This window comes from Alnus glutinosa, chromosome 2, assembly GCF_958979055.1.
Source record: "Alnus glutinosa chromosome 2, dhAlnGlut1.1, whole genome shotgun sequence".
NCBI classification, from domain to species: Eukaryota; Viridiplantae; Streptophyta; class Magnoliopsida; order Fagales; family Betulaceae; genus Alnus; species Alnus glutinosa.
Window position 1 is genome coordinate 29,047,878 of NC_084887.1, and position 18,879 is coordinate 29,066,756.

The 18,879-nt window shown below is 33.9% G+C and overlaps 1 protein-coding gene across 1 annotated transcript; it reads right to left on the minus strand.

Annotated features, from left to right (window-relative positions):
* Nucleotides 1–11,258: 11,258 nt before the first annotated feature.
* LOC133859272 (uncharacterized) lies at nucleotides 11,259–17,950 on the minus strand. Its single transcript, XM_062294611.1, has 10 exons — nucleotides 17,626–17,950; nucleotides 16,422–16,517; nucleotides 15,435–15,519; nucleotides 14,304–14,425; nucleotides 14,117–14,141; nucleotides 13,936–14,019; nucleotides 13,782–13,811; nucleotides 13,541–13,646; nucleotides 13,313–13,377; nucleotides 11,259–11,572 (listed from the first exon to the last, which is right to left on the minus strand). Exons 1-9 carry the CDS (start codon nucleotides 17,713–17,715, stop codon nucleotides 13,314–13,316), a joined length of 702 nt encoding a protein of 233 aa, XP_062150595.1. The 5' UTR covers nucleotides 17,716–17,950; the 3' UTR covers nucleotides 11,259–11,572; nucleotide 13,313.
* Between the last annotated feature and the right edge of the window lie 929 nt (nucleotides 17,951–18,879).

Consider the following 18,879-nt stretch of genomic DNA (forward strand, 5'->3'; position numbering starts at 1 on the left):
ATAATGATGGACGGCCTATGGAGACGATGGCCAGTAACGGTAGAGAGCCGCCGGAGATGGTAGTCGGTGACGACAAAGGACTGCCGAATATGGTTAACTAATTATTAGCGGTAGTAGGTTCGGCTGGCGGTGGCCGGGCTGCATTGGGCTATGGCCGATGATTGGCTGGGCGCGCAGGGCAGTTGCCAGTGGTAGCATGGGTGGTGGCCAGCACGGCCTGGGCCATGAATGCAAGAGCTGTAAATAAACATCTTTTAACCAAAGTAGTACGTAGATCGAACTTACAATAAAAGAAGATCAAATCTTAAATACGATAAACTAAAAACTCCTGCCTTCACTTTCTGACCTATAAACCCAACTCGATGTAACAAGGAATTAATGAATGAATCGAATTGGCGTTAATGCTCTTATATTAGTTTCATGGGGTAGCCTTTACCTCTCGTCCACAATCCCTTGACGTGACTCATCAGTACACCATAGCAGAAGTACTGCAAAACCGGCCATTTCAAGGGGGAGACGCGCGCACACAGATATTCATACATATATACAGTTTTTACCTTGGAAGTTGAACTCTATAGAATTCTTTTCATGGCTAGCTATCTCTATGTGTTGTGAGGACATATATCATCAACACTAGTCTGGAGGGGTGTCCTGTTCATCTCCCACCTGTTCACCGATGGGTGTCAAGAAAATATTGCTTCAATTCTTTCATGGTGATCGAAGAGTAAGCCTTCAAAGTCCGACAAAAGCTTCCAGCACTCTCATGCTTGAATTTGATCTTAGCATGCATGGAATACTGGAAGCCTTTGAGGGTATTTTGGAAACTTCTCCATTCTTTCTTCAAAACTTGACCGATCGACTTCATCTTGCATATATGTAATATGTTGCCATACCCAGCTGCAAATTAAGCTTAAGCTTCATTGGATTTATATAGGGACGGTACTTGCCTTCTATTTGCTTAGGAAATTAAAGCTGCTCGAATATTACCGCGTTTAGTGTCACCATCAATTAAATATTCATTTTTAGGCACAAGTTAATGTTAATATATGAATTAAATAATTATATTTACTCTTTTATCAGCTTAATTAAGCTTTTAAAAAAAAATAATGATTTTAACATGATTTCAGAGTTGAGACACTGAGTTCAAACCTTTACTTTATAGTTTGTTCTCCATTTTCAATTAAAATAATCTAGCTAGTTGTCTAGTCTAATACACGAGGGAGATCGAGTGTTAAAATACTACTTAAACAATTAAATCAATTTATTATTTTTTTATTAGCTTAAAGTTTTAAGATAAGCGATAATTTAACTGTTGCAACCTTCTAAATCAAATAGTTGTCACAATCATGAATAAATATTGGAGCATATATATATATATAGGCCCAAAAAAAGATAAGACGACACTTAATTACTTCCATCCAACTACTACTCAATTTGCAATGCTTCTTTCCATTGGAATTTAAAAATTTGCAATATCTCCCACTATATACAGACGCTTTCACTTTACTGCCAACTCTCCCCCAACTTTCCTAGATGCCATTGATTACCCTAGAGATATCCCCATTTGGTGTTCGTACAGGCACAAACTAGTTGTCTTTGGATCGACTAATTCCCCATCCGAAGGGTCAGTGGAATCTATTTTACTTTTTCTTAGGATTAGAGGGAATGTCTAATAGTTTGTTCATGCACGTGAAGTCAAACCTTATTGTTTCTCATCTATCTATATCTTAATAGCTACCCTGTATAAAGATTTATTCCTTTGTGAAAAATAAGCCATGAATCCAGGAAAGAACAAGGTCACATGGAAAGCTACAAACAATTAATTAAGCACTTTGTTCTACAGGCCAGGTACTGATCATGCGCGCACCCAAACTTTCTCATGTCAGAAATTGAGAAACAGCATTAAGAGAGAGAAACTAGCTCTCAAGCTGTCTTATAATAATTTGCATTTCTGTTTGCGCACACGAACACGCAAGGATCATAGAGATAATCATTTTATGACTAAGATTTTATTTTGTTTCATCTGACGGTAGTGTATATAATGCCCACCTCATTTTTTTTTTAAATAACATGGCGACATATATAATTGTCACATGACATCATGTATACCGTTAGATGAAATGAAATAAAATCTTAACTATGAAATAACTCATTTGCATTACTTAGGATCCTATTCCCCACGAAAAAAAAAAAAAAAAACCATAATCCCATCTCATTCAGCCCATACAAGCTTTTCAGAAGCTAGACCTTGTAGTTTGATTTAGCAAGTGGGGAATAAATTAATTCCTCCCTCACTAACTTCTTTCAAGTGGTAGTAGCTAGTGTAAAGATGATATACACTATAATGTTTGAAAAGGGTCTTAAATCTGATCCGATTCTTTGGAAAGTCGAATTAATCTTCAATCTTTGATTTAATCTGATCGGCCGATTCTTTGGAAAGTTTAATCTTCGATCTTGCATGGTTTCTGGTTAGGGTTTCGAGAAGGAGAATTTGTACCAAGTTCAAATGAAAATGAGTGATGCTTGATCTATTATATATGGCTATATTATAAGTGATGTACGTTGATAATTGTAATAGGTGGGAGCTATCTATAAGTTGAATATATGTTTTGCGTGTCAAACTAATGAATAATTGAGTCATTTGCATGACATGACTACTCAATTCGTAACCAAATTTTAGCTAGAATTTAGTAATTTCTTGGCCTTGATATATATATATATATATATATATATATTTTGAAAAAATTGTATTGGTATAAAGTCAATTAATTCTAGAGGATCGATCCACTTGTATCTGCCACGAAATCTAAAGTCTTTGACGTACTGACCACGTTTGCATGCATGAGATGATCTCTTTGGGGTTTGGCTAATTATATGAGAACAGGCAAATTAAGGTAACATTTCAACTAGCTAGGTTCGGTCAAAAGTAATGAAATAAGTCCAGCTTTAAGGAGGATTAATAATTTTTTATAAGACTCAAGAATTCGACACGAAATTAACGGATTAGAGTTTTGTATATTCAGATCTGGTTTGACCCGAAATAATCCGTTTAATAAACGGGTCAATTCCGGTTCAACTCGCTTAATTCATGTGTGATCCACGTAACTTATGTTATTATTATTATTATTATTTTTTACAATTAAAAAACAAAAGCCTAAAATTCATAAAAAAATTATTACTGTTATTACTACTACTACTACTATTACTATTATTGCATTTAAATTCATATATAGGTTAAACGGATTAAAAGAGTCGTGTTTAGGTCAACCCAACACAACCTATTTATTAAATGGGTTATGCGGTCGTGTCGTATCACTTGTTTATTTAAATAAGTAATGTCAAACTTAAGCAAAATTTGACCCGTTAAACTAAATGGATGGTGTTTAGGTCGACCCATGAGTCAACCCGACACGCCAACACGAATTCCCCAGCCTTAGCTCTGATCAATCAATTATTTTGGAACAGCTAGAGAGGGTATTTTATTATCTTTTTTTAAAAAATAAAAAATAAAAAATTATAAGTTATGTATATCTTTTTTGGGATAATCTGCCGAGTTGTTCGAAATAAGTTCTTCTCTTTGTACTTGAGGATGTATTATATTCCAAGTGAGCATGACGAGTGGACTCCTGCATGGGTTCATGATCTAGACATGAACTTAATTACAATGAATTTTTATGTCAGGTTAATTAAGGAATCCAAGATTGTATAGATAGTTGTGCCTCCATTTAGAAAATCAGAAACGGGCATTGCATATTTATCAAAGGGATAATTGCACCGTTGGTCCCTGTAGTATACCATAATTATTTATCACTCCTTATGGTTTAAAAAGTTCATGGGAGGTCCTCGTGATATGCAATAATTACAAATCGATCCCTGGCGTCAAATTCTGTTAAATTTTTTAACAGATTCCGTCAAATGCCACGTCAGCGACACGTGTCGCCAATAAGATGGCGACACGTGTCCACCGTAATAAAAAAATATGAATTTTTTTTAAAAAAATAAAAATACTTATTTTTTTTAAAAAAAATTCAAAATTCAAAAAAAAAAAAAAACTGAAGGGGCCGGCCACCCCCAGTGGCCGGGGGTGGCGCGCGGCCACCCCCAGTGGCCTGGGGGTGGCCCGAAAGGCCACCCCTGGAAGATCCAGGGGTGGCCGCGCGCCACCCCAGAGTTGTCTGGGGGTGGCGCGCGGCCACCCCCAGTGGCCTGGGGTGGCCATCGGGCCACCCCTTGTGGCTTGGGGGTGGCCGCGCGCCACCCCTGCGGCCACTGGGGGTGGTGCGCGGCCACCCCCAGTGGCTGGGGGCGGCCAGGCCACCCCCAAAGGGGTGGCCGGCCCCTTCAGTTTTTTTTTTTTTTTAATTTTTTTTAAAAAAATAAGTATTTTTATTTTTTTTAAAAAAAATTATATTTTTTTTATTACGGTGGACACGTGTCGCCATCTTATTGGCGACACGTGTCGCTGACGTGGCATTTGACAGAATATGTTAAAAAATTTAACATAATTTGACGTCAGAGATCGATTTGTAATTATTGCATATCACAAGGACCTTCCATGAACTTTTTAAACCATAGGGAGTGAAAAATAATTATGGTATACCACAGGGACCAACGGTGCAATTATCCCTTTATCAAATTAACTAATTAAGGTCGAATTCTCGCACACAAAAATAAAAGGATCGATATATATTCTTGAATTCTCTCACACTTGAGGCATGGTAATCATTCAAAGGTCACTGAATTAAACTTATTCTCCACAGAATAAGTTAGCCTTATTTTAGCCTCACCTTTATGAATTTTTGTATCGTGAGTAGTAGTCATCTATGAAGGTGAGGAAATATTTATGGCCCCTAAAGCATGGGGCCGAAAATAACCCACGAATTTATCTATATGCATAATTAGATCCAACACATTTGAATGTCTTATGACATCTTTCTTATACTTGTTAGTTTGTTTATCCTTAATACAGTATATAAATGTCTTGAAATCGATTGATAAAGTCAAGGGTTTATTAATTTGTCAGATGTTACAAAGAATACACGTTTCTAAAATAAAACAATGGTAAGAACACCATATCTTTCAAATTTTCATCGGCCCACATTCTCATCCCACTATTTACTCCAATGTAGAGCTAATAATTTTTCATACAACTCGTAAACTTGATACAAACTTAACAAGAAATTAGCGGTTTAAGGTTGAGAAGTCTAACTTGTTTAATTAAATGGATCGAGTTAAGGTTGACCTATATAGTCTTATACCCATTTTTTTTCGACATGACCCGAGCCGACATGTGACATTTAGGGCTGCCATTTTTTTTTACAGGACCCGTAAACCCAACATAAACCCAACACGAAATTAATTAACGACTTAGGGTTGATGGGTATAACCTATTTAATTAAACGAGTAATGTTAGAGCTGATCTATATATTTTTATACACATGCCTCGATACGACCCAAACTCAGCACGCGAACATGAATTGACACCTTTAAATTTGATTTTTCTCTAAAGTTTTAACAAAACACAAAAAAACTTCCATTTAACAAACTCTCTATCAAAAATTAAATTTAATATTTGGCAGAATCTCACTTTAAATCTAAACAGCCCAAAAAATGAATGTTAAATTTTTTTTAATATTATTTTTTGCATTGAATGCTTTAAAAGGTTTGGTTTGAGTTGAATTTAATACATTGAAATTATTGAATGCTTTTAGTAGTTAACTTTATCAATAAAAAATAGTATTTATTTAAAGTAGATAAAAATTTAGAGAGTTTTTAATTTAATAACTGAAAAGTGACTATTGAGACAAGAGTTACAAGAACTCAAGACAATGTCAAAAGAGTTACAATCACTCAAGATATAAGAATTACAAGATGATAAATTAGATTTATTGTTGTTAATGTAGAAGTAGAATGGACTTGTAACCTTTATGTTATTTCTCTATAAAGAGAGTCTTGTATACAATCAAACGAATCAAGAAAAAATGTAGTCAAGAAAAAGCTTTGACGTGTGGATGTAGGCCATAGGCCAAATCACCTTAATTCTCTCTATCTCTCTTTCTTGTAATTCTCATCTCTTTCCTAAATTTTGTGATCTTACATGCTATCAGAGATATAGGCTAATGCCAGTATTCAATCATGTGCCAATTCTTTTTTATTATTATTTTTTTGGTTCACTCATTTTATTTTTTTTTGCATCTTATATCATAACTAAAATCAAAATGCCCACAAATATCTATCGTGTGCCAATTTTTTTTTTCCCTGGGTTTTCTCATCCTTCTACATTTTCTTATCTTGTGCCAGAGCTATTTCTCTTCTCACACCCACGTGAGTCTCTCATTGTCAAGATGACATGTCGTACTACCATTGTTTCCTCTACCAACAAATACTACACACCCAATTATCACTTGTTAAATAAGGAAGAAGAAAAAACCAAAAGAAAAAGAGAGCTCAAAGAGGTTTTGTGCCTATAGTTGGCCCAATTCCGACCATAGTAGCCGCTTCCGATCAAAGTTGTTGATGTCCAAATTCCAGCCATAGTAACTGATGCCGGCCAAAGTTGTCAATGTCCAAGTCTCGACTATAGTATCCGATGCCGGCCAAAGTTGCCGCATTCCAAGTTTCGGTCATAGAAACCGATGTTCCAATTCAGGCCATAGTAGATTTTTTTTTTTTTTCCTGGCCCTTTGATGTTCAAGGAATCAAGATCAAACCTCAACATCTGTGATCTACCGTTGGGTTTGTGGGGGGCGTATTGAGACAAGAGTTACAAGGACTCAAGAGACAAGGTCACAAGAGTTACAAGCACTCAAGAGACAAGAGTTACAAGATGATAAATTAGATTTATTATTGTTAATGTAAAAGTAGAAGAGACTTGTAACGTTTAGACTATTTCTCTATAAAGAGAGTTTTGTATACAATCAAACGAATCAATGAAAGATGTAGCCAAAAAAGACTTTGACGTGTGGATGTAGGCCATAGGCCGAACCACCTTAATTCTCTCTATCTCTCTTTCTTATAATTCTCATCTCTTTTCTAAATTATGTGATCTTACGGTAACTAGCTAATTAAATCAACAAAAATAAATTTTTAGAGTTAAATTTAGAAATTTTTTAAAGAGTATATTGTGAAAGACTCTTATCTCTTATCTCTTTTGTTTTGGTTCAAAATATGCATGCCACGTTACTCATGATTAATATAATGGCTCGAACTTGAGAAAGGAAAGCTATCCTCAGTGAATACCTACGTACGTCTTCTCTCACCTTTCTTTTCTGAAACCACTTCTCTCCCTTCTCTTTCATCTTTCTTTTTTCTAAAATAGCCTAATTAATTCTCAGCTTCCTTTTTTTTTTTTTGGCAACTTTATTTCATTTATGATCGATATGAGCTTCACCATAGATGAATGGCACTATTATCTACAATAAAAATATTAATTTCTTCATAAATTTTAATAAAAACCTGCGAACCGTCATTTGGATTCTTAGAAAATTAAAACATTTATCCAAGGGGAAAGTTACTTAAAATTTTATTTGAAAGAGAAAAGAGAGAATGTGGTTTCAGAAAATTAAGGAAAGCTGAGGTTAATGTTTCAAAAAATGAAAGATAACAGAAGTATAGGTTCAGTGACTGACTTTTCTTTCTTTTAGGTTGGTTTGATTTTAAGCCATTAAATTAATTATGAGTAATTTGACACATTTTGAACCATATATATGCATCGAAGCAAATATGAAGAAACATTGCAACAAGTTAGTGATGATATAAAAAAAAGAAATCCTACGAAGGAATTAATTAACTTTGATCAAATTTCAAACAAATCCTACGATTTCCATCATGCAAGACAATGACATTCTACAAAAAGTGAATTAGGTGAAACTAAAGTACGTAACTAAGCACTTGAATGGTACACAATTAAGGCAACCTGAAGGATAAATTAACGTCTTTAATTTAATTAAAAGTTGTAGTACTTTTGAGAAAAAGATAATCAAATGTTCGATATATATGATAAACTGAAAACTCCATGCCATTACTTCCTCACCTGAGTGCAAAACTGCGAATGCATGTGACAGAACCAAACGTACGTCCAAGTACGTAAACACTCAGTTTGCTTTTGATGGCAATCTATATATATATATTATATATGTTAATTAAGGATATTTATCCCCACTTTGTTCTCCAAAAAGAAAGATTGGAAAAATGTTTCTTAATTGAAATAACCAGTTCGAAACTAAAGGCGCAAGCTAGCAGGAGTAAGCCTTCAAGGTCCCTCAAATCTTCCAGCACTCTCATACTTGAAGTTGATCTTAGCATGGAATATTATTGGAAGCCTTTGAGGGAAGTTGGAAACTTCTCCTTTCAATCTTCCGAAGCTTCATCTTATTGCATGCCATGCCAAGCTACAAAGCTTCAATGGGTTTATATAGGCCAGGGACAAGCGGGTACCCTCCATCTGTTTGCTTAGGAAACCTGCTGGATCGAGTACAACATTCCATATCCCAATCATATCAATATTAATTTTCAGGCCTGGCGGCCGGCCTACATTACATTAATCTTAATTAATTATGAAATGTTAAAATATTCTCTATATTATAGGTTCGTCTTTATTTTATTTTCTTGTAGGTTTATTTTATTTTCTTTTAGTGTATTAAAGAAGAAGGGTACTTATCTTCAAAAGTAAAGAAAAACCTTTTAGGATGATTTTTTTTTTTTTTTTTTTAAGTGGCATGAATAACATGCCACCTTTTTAATAGGTTGTATATTTCAAGTACTCATTCGATGCAAGAAACGACATTAATTTACATAATTTGAGAATCTACAATTTTTTTAAAATTAAAGTGAATCCTGCATGATCCATATTTTAATAGTTAAGATGTAGTCCTAACGGTCTTTATCGGTGTCCTAAATCTCTCTCTCTTAATATAATATTCCATTATATATATATACACATGAAACAAATTAGTGTCTCAATCGCGAATTAATAATTACTGTTTATTTTCCAATAAGTAAGTTTGTTGATTTTTCTACACGTGAGGGCAGCCAAAAATATTTGGGGAATAAAGGATGTTGGTTATCTTGGATGGACTAATTTCCCAATATCCGAAGTGTCATTGGAATCTGTTGATACTTTGATAATTATTAGTGGGAATGTCTAATAGTTGAAGTCAATCTTTATTGTTTCTCAAGTATTTAAGCTAGGAATTAATCAAAAGGACCCAACAATATATGGATTAGGTGCTGTAAATTTTTTTACAGCACCTATGCTGTAGTAAATCTAAGGGTTTGGATTTGATTTCAAACCCTTGAAATCAAATCCAGAGGGTTTGAAATCAAATCCAAACCCTTAGATTTACTACAGCATAGGTGCTGTAAAAAAATTTACAGCACCTAAGCCATATATTTTAATGACCATGAATCCAGGAAAGAACAATGTCGTCACATGCATGGCCACAAAGAAGAATTTTGTTCTAAAGGTAATGCCCTAGATATGTCAATTCCATGCCAGGAATTGAGAAACAGTACTACTTGAGCTATCTTAATTACAATCCTATCACGCCCATTTAAAGCATCTTCAGCAGGAATATCCAAAATAATTATTAAAAAGTATAAATTTCTATTTTAGTTACTCAATTTTCTATACACGTACACTTCAACGAATTTTCTATCGATCTACCCACTTTTTCTTTAAATATTTTTGTGTGTGAAAGAGTGTGAAAGAAATTAAGAGGAGCGAGTGAAAGATGGAAAAGGGGAAAGATAAAATAGTAAAAGATTCTTTGGAGTGTGAATAGTGAATATGTAGAATTATCTATTTACTATTTACTATAGAATGAAAAATTATATTCTGCCTATTCTGCTGAAGAAGAAAAATTATTCATAATAATCAAATTTAACTTTTATGAACCATTTGATTATTCTATTGGAGATGCTCTAATCCATCACTGGGCAACTAGACAAGACCGCCGTGTATGCAAGATTTTAAGAAGCTAAACTCGAAGCTGCTTGTTTGACTTAGCAAGTGGGCATATATATCTCAAGGCCCACAAATTCCTTCCTCTCTAACTTTTTTTTTGGATAAGGTCATGCATATCCTCACTAACCTCTTTCAAGATTTGGAGTTGGAAAGATTATGTTACCATTGTATAATCTTTGAAAGGCTCTTAAATCTGATCCCATTTTATGGAAAGTAATTTTCAATCTTAGTTTATGGTTAAGAGTAGGGAGAATGAGAATTTGTAGAACAGTGAAAGTTCAAATGAAAATGATTAATGTTAGATTTACCATAACTTGATCAGTAATGCTACTTAATTACTAAACAAACACTCCACAAATATCCTATAAAGCTGACGTGATAAGGTTTAACCATTGTAATATCAGCTATTATCAAAAGAGTAATATTACACTTCACACTAATTCATCATAACACTCATGTTACACTGGCTGACATGACATGTTTTATACCACTTAAAATACGTAATATCAACCGGTATAACATAAGTGTGATAAATGTGTGTGAATAGTAGGATTTTCAGAATAATGTTACTCTTAACATCCATTTATCACACCCATATTATACTGAATAATGATTCAATGCCACCTAAATATACAACTTTTCACCACCTTGCCTATGTGGCAAGGTGGTCCCCCACTACTTTTTGAGTTTTTTTATTTTTTAAAAATAAATTAAAGTGGGGGACCACCTTGTCATACATAGACAAGGTGGTGAAAAATTGTATATTTAGGTGGTAGTGAATCATTACTCTATTATACTGGGTGGATCGACGTGTTTTAAATGGTTAGACTTTTATTTTCAACAATTCCCACCATTTTTAAATTCAACAGATATATTGGTCAAAAATAGAAATAGTCATACATAAATAGAATAGTTGATCCTTCACATAAAGATAACATTTCAATAAAGCAAAGCGTGAGGCTTTTGAACCAAAGATCATATCGATAGATTACCATATAACTGTGGCTCCTTTCTAGCTTTTACTTTTAGAAAATCAGAAATATATTCATTCTTTTACAGTCATCAAAGATTATTCTAAATAGACAAAATAATGGATTATCTTTGAAATTGCCACGTGCATTCTTTGATATTCGTGACAGACACTCCGTTGACCCTTGAGACATGCTAATCCATCCAAGGCATTAACTTTATTCTCCACACAATTTTGGATAAGAAAGGAACTTTATTTGTGGACATTGGGCATCAAGTTACATGACAAGTTTATATTCATGTGGCGAATCAAACCAGAAAGGGATGTACAAAAGTGCGGCAAATAAATGTGAATATTTTCCATCACTTTTGGACCTCAATTGAGTGACCAATACATGAGTACAAATTTTCCTACAATGAACTGTAATATATGTGAAAGTTAACCCTCAATAAGAAAGGGTGAAAAGAATAAAGCCATGGAAGCAAGAGTGGCAAGGCCACGCTCTCACTATCAAATGAATCATGAAGTGATGTCTATGAACAGTATACACAATCGTTTAAGAGTTACAAAAAAAAATTGGCGAGCACACTGCTGTTCTCTGCAATATCAAGAATAGTTTGAACCCAAGGTCTCTGAACCTGAAAAAATTAAAACAAAAATAAAAATGGCAATGTCCCGAAACAACTTTCCCCAGGAATAAGCAACATCAAATCTGATATAGTTTGCTTCCATTTCACATCAACACATCCCATTTATTGCACAAAGAAAGATTAATAAGGTTTGCTATATCACTTCATATCAGATATCCTTGCCTACCAGTTGAAGTGGCTCTACAGTTTTTATTTTCCCCATAATTCGAGACCATATTGGCCCCTTTTTTATTTTAATTTTGAATATACAAATGTATATATTAAAGTATTGATTCAATAAATTTTTTTACCGCTTCCTATAAGTTTAAGTTTTTGGGATAAGTTGTAATTTTACAGTATAAGAAACATAAAGGAAGAAAAAAAACAGATTACCATTGCCACATCAGGTTCTGAGGCCATTCAGCATCAGTCAGTGAGCCAAACATCTTATGAGAAAGCAAATGTCTAAGCTGAACATCCCACTACTGGGTGTGCAGTATGATATTTTAATACCTTATATTTTACTGTATAATCTTAATTTTTATGTTTTTCATCCTATTGGTAAGTTAGAGAAGCATCCAATGGGGACTTGAACCCACAACCTCTCTCTCCACCGTATTCTTTGGGGGAATTAAAAGTCATATAAATCAAAAGAAATTATTAAAGTCATATAAATCAAAACTCTTTGGCGTATAAATATTACATTAAATGATAGAACAGAAGATAGGAAAGTGGAAACATACTCTAACATACTTTACTAGAATATGCTATATAAATAATTAAAAATAATAATGATTATTTCAAAATCTGACAAGCCAGATGGTATTAGTTTTGAGTGAATTCTTCTCCTGGATAATTCCATTTCTGAAATTAATGCTACAAGTATAGCCATAATAAGACAGCAGCCATGCACAAGAATGATGTGCATCATATGTGGAAAAAAATTACCTTTTCCCCTTCCACAGATAGTTTATGCAGTTCAACAATATTGACTTTTGATTGTTAAGCTACGCCCACCATCTCACCCTCCACCTTATTTTCATGGGAAAATGAGCTCTACTAGAGCTAGAGTTCATTGGCTCAATAATGCTAATATAGTTTCCTTTCTTTCTCTTTTTTATTTTTTATTTTTTTTTTAATTTTTAATTTTTTTAATTATTATTATTATTATTATTATTATTATTATTATTATTATTATTATTATTATTATTATTATTATCATTATTATTTTGGGCCTGAAGAGAGAATTGCTGATCTAGTTTCAAGATGCTTTTCTTTCAGCATCAAGCTTTTCCAGATCTGAAACAATCTTGCTTAAAAGTATTTAGCAGGTTTCCATAACACATGATACTTCCTGAAGAAACCATGATTCAAATTAGTTAAGCAAAGGAAACTTATTCAACAGAGAAGAGAAATAATGAGTAGCTTTTAGACATTCCTTGAGAACTGATCAATACATCATGTTTCTAAATACCATTCAAATTAAGTCCACAAGCATTTTAAATTTCTCTACTCTATAATTTTCAAGTTCAACAGTTGAAAATTACTTTCATCTTTTTAATGTGATTAATTGCTGAAAGATTTAAGAGCATCTTATTTTGTATCCGTTGACTACATTCCAAATGATGGTTTTGTACCTTTAAATGCAATGCAAGTACATTTAATTAATTTGCATGAGACAATCATATGCACCTAAGCGTATACATATAAATATTTAAGAATCAAATTACATGCAGAAGCAGGTTGTACCTCAAGATAAGATAACAAGTCCAAGATACATGGATCCACAAAGAAATACAATTGATATCATTCCCCTGCAAGTAGAAATCATAAAAATAAGAAAGTGAGAACAAAACGTTAACAATTAATCATGAATGCATTTACAACCTAGACAATGATCCCTAACAGATACTGATTCATGCTTTATCCCCTTTTTATGCGTGGGTATTCATGCTCTTGTCATGCTATGAAGCTCACCAAATTACACCCCATGAAACCCCATTACAAGGGCAGGGGCAAACTTCTGCAAACTTCTCAGCATCGCTGGTGTGGACTCTTCGAGATATTAGATCATCATAAATATCTGTGTCAATAAGATTTAGGGTCTTAAAAAAAAATAAAAATAAAAAAAACTAAAAAGGAATTATATTAGATGTCATTTGAAATATGAATTCAAATAATAGCATTTGGGTTCGTAAAAAAGAGTCAATGAACATACCATAAACTGAAAACAAACTGTTCATCACACCTGCAGTTGGCCAAATTAAACATAAGCCACTCTTGTCCTCCACCCAAGAGATTAAATATTGATGTAGTATTTAAAAGCAAATTTATTTCTTAGAAAGTAAACATATGACAGGATAAGAGTATACCGATGAAGAGAATCACATAGCGAAGAATACGGACTTTTGTTGTTTCTTGCAGAATCCATATTATAGCGAGGAAAATAATGAAACCTGAGAGATTCAGTTGGTAAACATCAATAATTTGAGCATGAAAGCCTGTGGATATCATTGAATTAAAAATTCTTAGCAAGATCATGAAAGCACTCACCAATACAAAGTCCACGAAGTGTCCACTGGTTGAACAACAGTGACAGCGATTAATAGTACAGAAATTAAAATCTTTAGTGATCTATTTAAAGAAAATAAAAGTAGAAGAATGAACCAACAAACAATAGAATTTGTGTATGGCATAGTAAATATAACTAGAGATTGTATCTGCCTTTTATAACTCTTACATTTTTAGCAACAAAGAGCACAACCAACAGAGCAAGTGCAAAACAACCAGCGGCAATTCTTGCACTTAGGATATTTGTAGATGCGAGTATCAAGACCATTCCCCAAAATGATGAACCAAGATCTGGATGACAAAGAATATTCAAATCGTGGCTATCAGTAAGAAGCCGCTCGTATCAAATTGAAGATCACACAATTGAGAGCGGATATAACATAAGTTAAGAGGCAGAAGGGATCCATTAGGTTAATAGTAAAACATAATACTTCAGTCTTTATGGTGTTTCTTTAACTTTTAGAGCATGAAAACTCAGCACTGCAAGCACTTCCACAAATGGGTGATGTTCCCTTGCCATATGCCATGTTAGATGTTGATATAAGTGGAGGGTTGTTAAGTTTTGAAGTTTTTGTTACAGTACTTTAGTGTTACACCCAATCTCTTGCCAAAAGATATGGAATTTTAAAGGAAGAAAGAAGTTTTGGAGAAGGAGAACTCAGAAGACTTAGGAAAGGAGCTTTTTATTCAGGGAATATGTTTTAATGAGATATTGTTTGAAATTTTCCACGTGGGTTGGAATCTAATTTTATGCATAGTTTTGGGATATTTCTTGTACTTACAGGTTCTACAATAAATGGATATTAAGTGTGTTTTTGTCTGTCAAGGGTTGGAAAATAAACCTATATGAGGGCTCAAGTTATGGCTCTAAGGAAGGTCATGAATTTTGTGTTTAAAAATTATTTTTGAGTTTGTTTGCTCTGTTTCCAGCCCCATCTTCTCTTTCCTTTCATTGACATCTCTCTTCCTCCCTCCCTTTAGTCTTCTCTGACTATTTCTTTCTCTAAAATAACCATAGCCCTTTAAGTTACATCAGATGTAGTGAAAAACAATTGGACATGTCAAGCAGAATTCAAACATGTAAAGAAGTCCACATTTGAGTATAAAGTGGACAAAGTGAGATTCTCAATAAGGAACGGAGGCAGAGGAGGAGATACATATGTGTGCTTGCGTACTTATCACTCCAACACTTTGTTTCTTGTCCTATTAATTGCCTCATATAAGTGTCCATGCAGTATTGCATGAACAATAAGGATGCTTGCAATGAGAAATGAAATTTTCAGGGAGAAAAGCATATTACATCCAGCGGGCAAGATAATCCAATATACCCCACCACGGGTTTGTGTTACCCCACCCTCATTTGCGTGAACCTGCATCCCCTCCACCTGTACATTAAATTAAATCACCTTACATATCATTGACCATATACCAATGCAGAAAGCAAGGAATTAAATATCAAATGTAATGCAATAGTATCTAGAGTTTCAATAAAACGTGGCCTTAAAATCAGAGTCATTTGCATCTCAACTTGAACAGTCATCATGACAAGGCACTAATCAGTGTAAAATTTGAGCATAGATACTCAGAATCCCAAGTCAATGTTTTCAAAAACAGGCAGCATGAACTTCATGGATGAAAATATTCAACATTCAATCCAAAATAAGCCATCTTTACTGTAGAAATTTGGTGTCAGAAAACTTAAAAGTAGAGATGAGACAATGAGGACAAGAACAATAATATCTTGAACCCATCTTTACCGTAGAAAGAGAAATATGACATTACTTGCCAAAAATAAAAGGCAGTATGAAAGTTATGTTAATTATCTATAAATATGTTCGTTATCTATAATTTAGAACAGCTAATTACTTCATCCTAGGCAGATCTAAAAACCAATTTCGCCATTTGAATTGTGCTTAGACGATGACCAAGTAGAAATTATAATGGTTATCTACAATTTGTAGCCGTAGACAAATTTCAAGATATGTTATACTAGGAGTCAAAAGACTCTGATAAACTATACTCTTAGATCACTCCAAAGCCAAAGCTCAATGGTCAACTAACAATAATTTATGTACCAAATATATTTCTAAATCAATTCCGATTCAAACTCAAAAGTTGCATGTAAGATAATACATGATTTGCAGAGCAATATAATCCATGGTTATTATATATAATGTGTATTAAAATTTGAGAGAATAGATAATTTCTTATTTAAGAACACAAGGTTTCATTCGAGCTATCTGATCATGTCATCAAAGCACAAAAAGTTATACAAAGATCTTATTACCCGGCCACATGTAAGTATGCAAGCTACTGCATGACTGGCTTCATGCAGGAACACGGTGATGAGCTTAAAAGGTGTCAAAAATACTGTCCTCCATAACTACAACAATGGAAACAGAACTTCTCCATCAAAAGACTAGCTGAGAAAACAATGGACAGCTCATTCAAACTCAATGAGAATAATAAAAATATTGTCAATTGTTCCTGCAGGATAAATCTTATGCATATACCAATAGATTATATACAATCGAATCCATTGAACTGCGTTTCAAAATTAAACTCAAGTCATCTCAATGAATGCGCTTCTAACCTAATGGGAAAGTTACACAAATCAATCTTTGTCACCTTGCTCTATTTATTCCATGGCCCATATCTTTATTGGGGCATAGGGCATCATATCTCCTCCCCGCACCTCAAAGCAATATCTCACCTTTCCCCTACCCTGACATTGCCTTTGTCATCAAGCTCACACAGCTTTGAAGCACCACAAGTATCTATTACACATGACCAAACCCTCTCGGAAAACTTCTTCTCATCTTGCTCTTTTGGTTGATCCTGCTAACTTATAATAATGCTCATTTTGAGATTTTGTCAAGCGCTTTCCAGTTATGATTAACTATAAACAATACTAGTTCGATATCTCTAAAAAACTTATTCACATAAATTCTATTTGGTTTGTAGGGGAAAAGGATTGCTCCAGATAGCGTCATACGACAAAAACCTATTCAAAATTGAACACTACTACGTTATTTACCTAATAAAACAATAATTTGTTACCAATGATCTTCTAAATATTTAACCACAGCCCCATAATTTACTAAGTTAATTAGCAAATTCCCCAACAAACAAGCAAACCAACCGATTTTTTTTTTAAGAAAAAAAAATTACTTCATTATCATTAGGCCCAAAATCCACTTGCATCGACGGGGAATTCTATTTCAAATCTAGAAGGAAAAAAGCAGAAGTGAAAACTAACCTAAATGTTCTGTTTGGTTACCTACAAAATGTATAAGAATATCAGTATCCCGAGCCTCAAATTTTTTTCTAAATTGAGCCCAATGCAACTTTTAGGTCAGTTGACTAGAGCTGCTTATTCTTCAAAAAAAAAAAGCAAACATGAAAACCCAATTCCACTTTCCCCTTTCCTTTCTTGGGAACCAAACAAAGCCTAAACCAAGAAGAAAGAGTAAGACAAAAACGAAGCGTACCGCTAGGATTACAACGGTGAAGACACCGATAGTAACCAAGAACACGACCTGGTCGTGCTTGCAACAGCTCTTGAGCTCCCAATTCGGCATTATCTATCCCTCTTTATCTCTCTGGTTCAACTAAGCCAACGAAGCGATTTTCGGGCTAGATTCAGTAGAAGAGCTAGAAAAAAAGCTTTGGTTTTGGGGATGTTTGGGCTGTAAGAAAGTGAGAAAAGCTACGGAGAACACAAAACAAAAAGTGCCTATAAAGTGGTTGTTTTTAGTTGGACTTGGCTTCTTCCTCAGAACGTTCTGGGAATGCCATGGTCCAATTGCGCGTAAAGAACGAGTTTTTTCAATTTCTTCTTCTTTTTTTTTTTTTTAAAGGTTTTCTGTAGCTTAGTTGCTTGTTTGTGATTGGTTGATTTGCTTTGAAGACCTTTTTCCTACCATCCAACCAATGGGGGCTTTGTATTCTTTGGCTATACTTACCAATTCAAAAACACCCATGTCATTGACTAGTGCACACAACCTGAAGGCCTTGAAGATAAAATAGTAGAACAAAAAAGAAACGTGGATTAAAGATGAGTTTAAAAATAAGATTAATGAATTTACCAAACTTGAATTCTAAAATTGAAAAAGTAAAATGTTAGGAATAATCAATTCAGACCAACCCAATAAAAAAGATTACGAGCCTTTAGGCCCATAATTGGCCCATTAGTGAAACTTTAATTAGATATTACGTCATGCTGTCAAGTAAGAGACAATATCGTAATAGAGGTTTGCTGGTACCTCTCGGCCTATAAAATAAGCACTGATATTATTATACTAAAAATTCTTTACACAGAAATGTTGATTTAGGTATCAAAGGAAAGAACGCTGGCCAACTCCTGGCGTGTTCTCTTGACCTTGTCTGTTTTGCAACGATCATGAGACGTGAAGAACATCGTAGAACGTATTGTCCACAACATAATGAAAACTGTATCAAGATAAAACATCAGTGAATATAAATAAATAAAAAATTGCTAACTATATCTCATATGTATAGAATAACCTTTTTATTTTAATAAATGTAAATTGTAAAGTTCTTTTAAGAATGAATCTTCATTTGAAATAAGAAATAAGTGCGATTATATAATGAACTCTTAATAGTTTGACCACAGTTGTAATTGGATCCTAAAATTTCAATTACACGTATTTCAAAATCGTGGCAAATGGCAATGTATCTATTTTAATCGGTATTTCTTTACTCTAGAGTAATATAAAAGTGTG